This window comes from Grammomys surdaster, unplaced genomic scaffold (genome assembly GCF_004785775.1).
Source record: "Grammomys surdaster isolate TR1022 unplaced genomic scaffold, NIH_TR_1.0 371, whole genome shotgun sequence".
Lineage (NCBI taxonomy): Eukaryota > Metazoa > Chordata > Mammalia > Rodentia > Muridae > Grammomys > Grammomys surdaster.
The window spans coordinates 5313609-5321885 of record NW_021604790.1 but is presented as its reverse complement, the minus strand read 5'-3'; the positions used below and the strand labels follow the sequence as shown (position 1 = coordinate 5321885).

At 53.0% G+C, this 8277-nt stretch overlaps 1 protein-coding gene across 2 annotated transcripts in view; it reads right to left on the bottom strand.

The window, feature by feature from the left end:
• Positions 1–1912: 1912 nt before the first annotated feature.
• Mrc2 (mannose receptor C type 2) overlaps positions 1913–8277 on the bottom strand; it is a 60820-nt gene continuing 54455 nt past the window's right edge. Inside the window, exons 21-30 of one of the 2 annotated variants that reach the window (XM_028780640.1) lie at positions 6680–6794; positions 6407–6570; positions 6173–6281; positions 5559–5797; positions 5265–5433; positions 5026–5172; positions 4614–4733; positions 4261–4440; positions 3410–3436; positions 1913–3297 (exon numbers count right to left, since the gene is read on the bottom strand). In XM_028780640.1, coding sequence (XP_028636473.1) covers positions 3068–3297; positions 3410–3436; positions 4261–4440; positions 4614–4733; positions 5026–5172; positions 5265–5433; positions 5559–5797; positions 6173–6281; positions 6407–6570; positions 6680–6794 — 1500 coding nt within the window. In that variant the 3' untranslated portion in view covers positions 1913–3067. The remainder of the gene's footprint in view (positions 3298–3409; positions 3437–4260; positions 4441–4613; positions 4734–5025; positions 5173–5264; positions 5434–5558; positions 5798–6172; positions 6282–6406; positions 6571–6679; positions 6795–8277) is intronic. The other variant, XM_028780641.1, reaches the window with a different exon arrangement.

Sequence of the window (8277 nt, the reverse complement as noted above, 5' to 3'; positions counted from 1 at the left end):
CATGCTCTCTCTCTCTCTCTCTCTCTCTCTCTCTCTCTCTCTCTCTCTCTCTCTCTCTCTCTCTCTCTCTCTCTCAAAAATAGATGGGTGGAACTGGACATTTGGAGCCTCATTCTTTTCAGCTACTCAAATGACCCAATAGATCTCACAAAGTCTGTTTTTACCAAGATGGTTTCTTCTTCTCTTGTCAGGGCAATCAATGGTCAGCAGCATCTCTGCCCTCAGAGCAGCTCCCAGCAGCCTGTGGAGCAATCCTTGAGCCATGGCCAGAAGCAAAGCCCTTGACTCACAAAGGGGCTATTCTGGCCTCCGTTTGGAGAGCAAATCACTTGAGGGTAAAGTGGGTTAATCATTAAGGACCTTTGGATTGGCAGTCCCTTCTGCAGTGCCTGGCCTATCCACCTCCCATGGGTCTTGTTAGAGCTGCAGCAGGGACAGCTAGAGGAGGGTCGTGTGTGTGTGTGTGTGTGTGTGTGTGTGTGTGTGTGTGTGTGTGGTGGTGTTGTTGTTTTTCTTGAAACAAACACTGGAAAGGGACTCGGAAAACCATCAGGCAGGAGGCTCCAGGGTTGATGGGGGTGGAGTGGGGATGGACAAGGGAAGGAGAGAGAACATTCAGTAAGTGTCATTATGTATCCTTTTCTATCCTTTAGGCTTTGAACCACATGATGGCATTGTCTATTCAAAACAAGTAGAACTAAGATTTTAAAAGTCACAGACAGGGCGAGCCTGAGAACACACAACGCCTCTAAACCGCTGCCATCGTTCCGGGCCAAACAAACCACCGTCTTCTGAGGTCTGAATGATTACAAGAGCTTCCTCTGTGTGGCCTTCCTGCTTTCAATCCCCCACTTCCCATTCATTGTCTGTGTCCCTTACCCCGGTCACAGTGAACTTGTTAAAGGTCAGATCAGCCATTCCCACTGACGGCATTCTTCACAATGTCCACCATGCCACGGCGTCCTGGCCTTCACCTACTCAGCCACAGTCCTTCGGGTCACCCTGTTGGTCCTGAGACATTAGGGACCCTCGGCACCCACGCTAGTCCAGGTAGTCATATTGCTCACATCACACACATGCACACACACACACACACCTTTTTCAGGCTCAGTCTCCCACTCTGTGGTGAGATCCTCCCCATTCCGTCTGTTCAGTCCTCCCTCATACATCCCGCCCCTCTTCTCTGGCATGGTCCTCCCCTTGCTTGTTTAAGTGTCTCCAACTCAAACATCTGAGCCTAAGTGCAGATGAAGCGGAGAGGTTGCTAGCAGGCAGAACACAGGCATGACAGAGAGCCTTGGGAGGATGATGCTGAGGAATTGCCACTCAGGGCTGGCTGGACAACGCTAGGACTGTCCTCAAAGGCCAGAAAATAACAGCAGCAGGTGGCTATCAGGATGGCTCAGGAGGTAAAGGTGCTGCTGCCAAACCTGATAACCTGTGTTTGATCCTTGATCCCTGGGACCCACATAGTGGAAGGAGAGAACTGACTCCTACAAGTTGTCCTCTGACCTCCACATGCGTACGTGCACACACACACACTAAATGTAATAAAAAAGGCTTTAGAAATAAGAGTAGCAGTTAGGATCTATGGAGTGCTTATTGCATGCACTCAAAGGCACTTGGTGAGGACACTCTCCCCATTTCTTAAGCATCTTCCCAGCAGCTCAACCCTAGGAGGCGGGGCCTCTACGCCCTATTAAACTGATGGGACAGTGAGCTCAGGGGCCCAAGTTCACATGCTTATAGGCAGGAATGGCCTGTCTCCTGAGGAAAGCCAGAATGGTGATGGGTGGAAGTGCTCCCAAGGGCTCAGAGGCAAAGTGGCAGGCTACAGAAACAACCTGACAGAAGCTGCCATTTGTCTCTACAGGGATGCGAGAGTCAGACTCCACAAAGGCAGAAACACTGATTTCTCAAGCCTCTGGAAGGTTTTTATTTGTTTGCTATTCTTTTTCTTTTTTTTCCTTCTTTAAAAAAAAAAAGACAAACAATAACAGCACATTTAGAAAATCAAGAACTATAATAGAAGGTCTGTCTTTGAGTTTTTGTTCACCTCGCCCGGCACTAGGACACAGGGGCGGGCACCCCCCATCCTGGCTGGGTCTCTCCTCTTGAAAAGGTGCTGAGTGGCTCCAGGAGCTAGGTACTGGTCTCCTAGGCCACAGCAGATGGTAGTACCTGGTGCTGTCCCAGGCTACAGCTTCTCCAGTGACCCCCCCACCCCCAACCTCTTCCCTCTCTCCAAACCAGAGCCAGAAGCTGGAGACATTAGGGAACTTATTTGGTCCCCACAGGGGACTCTTTCAAGGACAGAGCCCTCCCCTGACCAGCAGGAGATGACACCCCGTGAGTGGATAAGGTGTCTCTCCAAAGTTCCATCTCTACTCCAGCAGACACCACACCAGTGCCCTGGTTCGTAGACCTGAGCCACCTAGGCTCCCTCCTGCCACATCCTAGGTCCATTCCAGCAGGTACAGGAGTGACAGATGCTTGGCCAGCCCCTTCAGGTGGCCTCCACCCAGAGAAAGAGAGAGAGAGAGAGAGAGAGAGAGAGAGAGAGAGAGAGAGAGAGAGAGAGAGCCTAAGTCCCAGGGCCCTGGCTCAGAAGGAGGCACTGGGTGAAAAAAAAGGCATGAGAGCAGGGCGAGGAGACAGAGCTGATGTAGAAGAGGTGACGGAAGAGCGGACGAGGCAGGCCTTCCAGGCCTACAAATAGGGAAGAGTTCTAGGCTGCAGGTCAGCAGGTTAAGGCTCAGGGATCTGGGGAGGAAAAGGCATGAAAAAGCTTGTGTCCCTTCTCATTTTGTCTCCAGTTACCATGGCGGTCCAGGTCCAGATGACAAGATCTCAGGCCCAGGAGAAAGGTGACATGACCCACTGCCAAGTCTCAACCTAGCCTCTGTGGGAGGCTGGGTATCCCCACCCCATTGCAAGCTAAGCCCACAGGCACCCAGTAGCAATGGCTGCCATCCAGAGACCAACTGGACTGGTGGGTGATGGGGACCTGCTGACCTGGGGCCCCTGCCTCCTCAGCTCTGGCTCCACCCTGACCACGCCCTTGGTTCTATTCTTGTTGTTCGTTCATTTCCATGTCGGACACCAGGATGTTCTTCTCAGTGGCCTCTGCTGGGCCAGAGCGGCTGCTGCGACTGTAGCGGGCCCCCTCGAAGGACCCACGCTCCGCACTCCCTCGGCGGCGACGGTAGAGGATGAGGGCCACAGTCAGTAAGGCCAGGAGGAGCAGTACTGCCGTCAGCACTACCACCAGGGCCACCGGAGTCTCAGGAAGCGCTGCTGAGAAACAGGCGGGGAGTGTACATCAGACCACAGTCCCTCCCTCAGTCCTGCCCACAGGGACAGAGGAGCCAGCGAAGGAGCCAGCTCAGGCCTCATTCCTGCCACTCACCTGATGGCAAGAAGCTGTTCTCTTCCACTGTAGAAGAGCCAGAAAATCACAATCAGTTCTCATAGAAATCATAGTCACAATTTAAATAAATGCCTGCAAACTGCTTTGTGAATATCACTTTGCAAACTCATGGAACCTCCCATGACTCTAGGACCTGGCTACTATTATTCCCATTTTGTATACGAGGAAGCTGAGGCCATGGATTTCAAAGATTTGCCTCAGATGGAACAGGTGTGTGTGTGTCTGTGTGTGTGTGTTCTTACAAGTGAGTACAAGCAGAAACTTGTGAGTATGTATGTGGAGGTCAGAGGTCAATGTTACTGTACTGTGTCTTCCTTGATGGCTCTCCACCTTGGATTTTTGAGGCGAGGTCTACCACTGAACCTACATCTCATGGGTTCAGCTAGTCTGGCTGACCAATGAGCTCCCAGGATCTATAAAACACTCAAACACATGTCTCCCCTTCTGTTTTAGGGTTACAGATGTGAGCACTGAATGCTGGGCTTTTATTGGGGTGCTAGGAATCAGATCATGTTCGGATGACTTTATCAACTGGATCATCTCCCCAGGCCTCAGTCGTTAAGTGAGTGTCCAGGACTTGATCATCCCTTGACCCTAACTACTACAGAGTGAAGGAGCTTGCTGGCCTCTTGGTCTGCTGTGTACTTTGGAAAGTTAAGGCCCTTTGTCAGTCTTTGATACAAACTAATGAACCAGATGCCCTCCTGCCCAAAGCAGGTGCCCCTGTATACCAAGTAACCCTAGGCCCAGCTGTGAGACCAGCTGTGGGCCCAGCTGTGAGCCCAGCTGTGAGCCCGGCTGTGGATATGCCTTCTGAGATCCTGTCTTACCTCTAGGGAGCTTGCAGACAACTCCCATGGTGACGTTGGTACACGCACCGGGGCGCCACAGTCCACTGCTGCTCTGGATCCAGTAGCAGCTATTGTGGCTTAGCATGCTAGGGCCCAGGCCAGGGGGCCCCCAGTTAGAATAGTTCACAGCTGTGTTGTCTTGCCAGACCAGCATACCTCCTGTGGAAGGAAGCCATTGGGAAGGCGTGGAAAGGGGAGCAGGTGGGAGGGAGCAGGCAGGCTCTCATTAACCTCTTCCACTCCTCTCCTGTCACAAACCCGGAGATAGTGCCAAGCATCTCTCTTGCAGCCTAAGCCCTGGTCCCTTCCCTTCCCCTACACAGAGCACCCACCTTTGGGGTTGAAGTTCATGCCCAACCAGGCCCCTCGACTCTGGGTTTCAGCCGTCTGCAGGTGCTCCCAGACAAACACATTCTCCATCTCATCAAGAATGGACAGAACCGTCCCACCAGCTGGACACAAAGAAAGCCCATGTCAGGACAAGCAGATACTCCTTAGGGTGATGGAGCCCCTCCCCCAACCTACCCCCCATTCACAGCAAGCCCGGCCCTCTTCTCTGGCAGCCCAAGTGCAAGATAGTGTGAATTTTAGCACTTGTGGACCGTGGGATATTCTGTACATGTCACAGTATGGTCTATGTATTAAAAAGCCAGGGGGAGCTTGAGATAAGTGCGCATAGGCCGAAGTGAAGTTCCTTCTCCAGGCCCCAGAGTCCCGGATCTGGGCTGGCCTGCTCTCACCCACCTTTCCGGCAGCGCTGCAGCGCCTCCTTGTGGCCCAACAGCAGCTCCATATGGAAAGAATAGCAATGCTCCCTGAAGGGAATCCAGGATGAATCAGCCAAGCCCTGAGGACAGCTGCCTCGGTAGCTTATCCTTCGGGGAGGGGGCCCTGTAGGAATGCAGGATTGAGGATGTAGCCCAAACATCCTCCCAGGACCATCTGCACATGCGCAGGCCTTAGCTCTAGCGGGTGGTACTCACCCCTGCTCACCCCACACACTGCCCCCTGCAGCTTGGTATCACAGCTGGTGGTGCGCCAGGTTCCATCCACATCCACATAGGCACAGCCTCCCGACTGCTGGGGTTCCCCGTCTTGCCAGCTCACATAATTCAGAGGCTCCTCTGAGAGCCAGGAATACCTCCTTGAGCCCTGAGTATTAGGTAGCCATAGGTGAGAATAAAGGGAACAGACTCTTAAGGTGGAAAGAGGAAGGGAAATCAAGGCAGAAGGTAGGGTGGGGGTAGTAGAGGCAAAATCTTAACCTAGGAGCCCACCTCCTCACTGGCCAGCCCGATCCACAGTGGTGCTTGCAGCCCTCGGGCAGCCTGTGTGAGGAAGGCCTGGGTGTAGGGATCGGGCACGTGCGCCAGGCTGGCATTTCGGCTCTCACACAGCAGGAGAGCATCTTTCCAGCGCAGCGGCTTCTGCAGCAGCCGGAAGGTGCGGTTGAGGTAGGAGAGTTCAGTGCCCGGGGCAGGGGGTGTTGCAGCTGGGGATGGGCTCAGCGAGGGGTCTACAGGGAAAGGGGGCAGGGACTCAGGCTGAGCTCCGCCTCCCTTACCCCATTCCCAGGGAAAACCAGACATCAGGCTCAGAGCAGGTCTCCACTGAGGATGGCTAGTCACCATCCTTATCAATGAGCTTTTTATTTGTTAACATGCAGAAGGAGCTGGAGATGCCTTGACGTTGAACCTCAGGGGTTCTGACCCTAGACATAGCAGCATTGTCACACAACCTTCCTCCTGAGACCACCTGCTTCCCAAGCAGATACATGACTCTGGAGGGACCTCTAGGGCCCCTGAAAAGAGAAACAATGTTTGGTTCCTTCTGGCCCTGCCCAGAGCAGCTAGCCAGCGCCAGAGTGTCTCTGTGCAGCAGCAGCAGGTACCTGTTCCCTTCTGGCAGATGAAGCCATGTGTCTCCTCTGTGCAGCTCCGATCATCCCAGCGGCCAGTGAAGTGGGCTGAGGGGCTGTGCAGGATCACAGCACAGCTGGTCTGGGGGGAAGAGGCTACTTAGGGGAACCCCAGTGGCTGCCCCATCAAAGGACAGCTGAGGCTAGAAGATGGAGGTAGGGGAGAGGGCAATAGAGACAGAGAAGCACAGTGGCGTGGGTCCTCACCGGCTTGGTGCCACTGGGGGCGGGGCTGGGGCCAGAGGGCTCTCCCGGTGCCCAGTTGGTATACAGCAGAGGTTCCTGCTCAATCCATTGGAAGTCCCTCTGAGAGGCATGCAGGCCAATCCAAAGGTCAAAGGTCACGTTGGGGAGGCTGGCTGTGATGAACGCTACAGTCCCCCAGAAGAGAGGAAAGAGTGATGGATGGGGTGGCCCCTGTTTGCTCTGCTGTAGCCAGTTGTGGGGAGACACCAGCGCCTCCCCATAGGCTGACCCTACCTTGCTCTAAGGGGTTTGCAATGGTGACCAGCTGGGCTTCTTGCTGTTCACAGGAGAACTGTGCCTCTGACCATTTCACCCTGTCCTGGGGGTCCTGGCCCTGGATTCGGAAACACTGTGGGGCAGGGGGTGTAATTGATACCCAGATCTACAACCCGGTCCACATACCTGGAAGCTCTGCTGGGTAGCCCTCGGCAGCTGATGCTCCAGGCTTTCATACACAGGGCAAAGCCTCACCCTCCCATCCTGACACAGAAGTCACAAATGCCCAAGTCCTGATGGTGGTGGGTGGGGAGCTTGTTATTGTTTATTTGAGACAGGGTCTTGCTATATAGCCCAGGCTGGCCTGGAACTCATGATCTTCTTGCTTCAGCCTCCCTAGTATTGAATACTCTGTGTGTGTGTGTGTGTGTGTGTGTGTGTGTGTGTGTGTGTGTATGTGTGTGTGTGTGTCTGTCTGTCTGATTAAGGGCCTCACATATGCTAGGCAAACACTCTACCAATGAGCCAAACCCCTAAGTCCTTGGCACCTTTTGTTATTTTTGAGTTTTCGTCGTTGTTTGGGGTTTTGTTTTGGGAAGTTCCCCCTTGTGGCCCTGGCTGGCTTAGTCCCCCACTATCCTCTAGCCTCCCAGGGTCTGAGTTACAAGTATATATATACCATTACGCCCAACTTCAAAATACTAAGAAAGACAATTTTCTAAATGTTGTCAAGGGAAAAAAAAACTCAAGTGGCAAGGATGGCTCAGCACCCGCTGCTTCCCCAGAAGACCTGGATTGGGATCTCAGTATCCACATAGCAGCTCACAACTGTCTGTAACTCCAGTCCCAAGGGCTCTCCTGCCCTCTTCTGGCCTCCACGGGTATTACACATGAGGTACACACACATACATGCCGGCATAAAATACAAAAAAATTAAAAAATAAAAATGAAGGAAAAGAATTTTTAAAAATGAACACAGAAACACTGCGTGATTCTGTCCACACATGTCAATGGGCAAAGTGCTTACTGGATCAGCATGAGAACCAGAGTTTGCATCCCCAGTGCCCACGTAAAAATTTGGGAGCCGCTTGTGATGCCAGCATTCAGGACATGGCGACAGATGGTGAATAGGGCAAGCTGTTTAGCTAGACTAGCCAAAGCAGCAAGCTCTGGGCTTACATGAGAGAGCCTGGCTCTGTATATAAGGTACAGCACCATTAAGAAAATACCCAAGGCTAACCTCTGGCCTGTGCACATACATGCATGTGCCAACCACGCATAAACAGGGAAAAATTAACCTCTGATTGGGCATATAGCTCAGTCGGTAAAGCATTTGCCTGGCATGCAGGGATGCTAGGTTCTATTCCCAGCACTACATAAAACTGCATGAACCTGTAATTCCTGCATTTGGGCCTTCAAAAGTTCAAAGCCACCCTCATCTACATAATGAGTTCAAAGCTAACCTAGGTTGCATGAGACCCTGTCTCAAAAGGGGTGGTGGCAGAGGCAGCGTACGTCTTTAATCCTAGCATTTATGAGGCAGGGGCAGGGGCAGGGGCAGGGGCAGGGGCAGGGGCAGGGGCAGGGGCAGGGGCAGGGGCAGGGGCAGGGGCAGG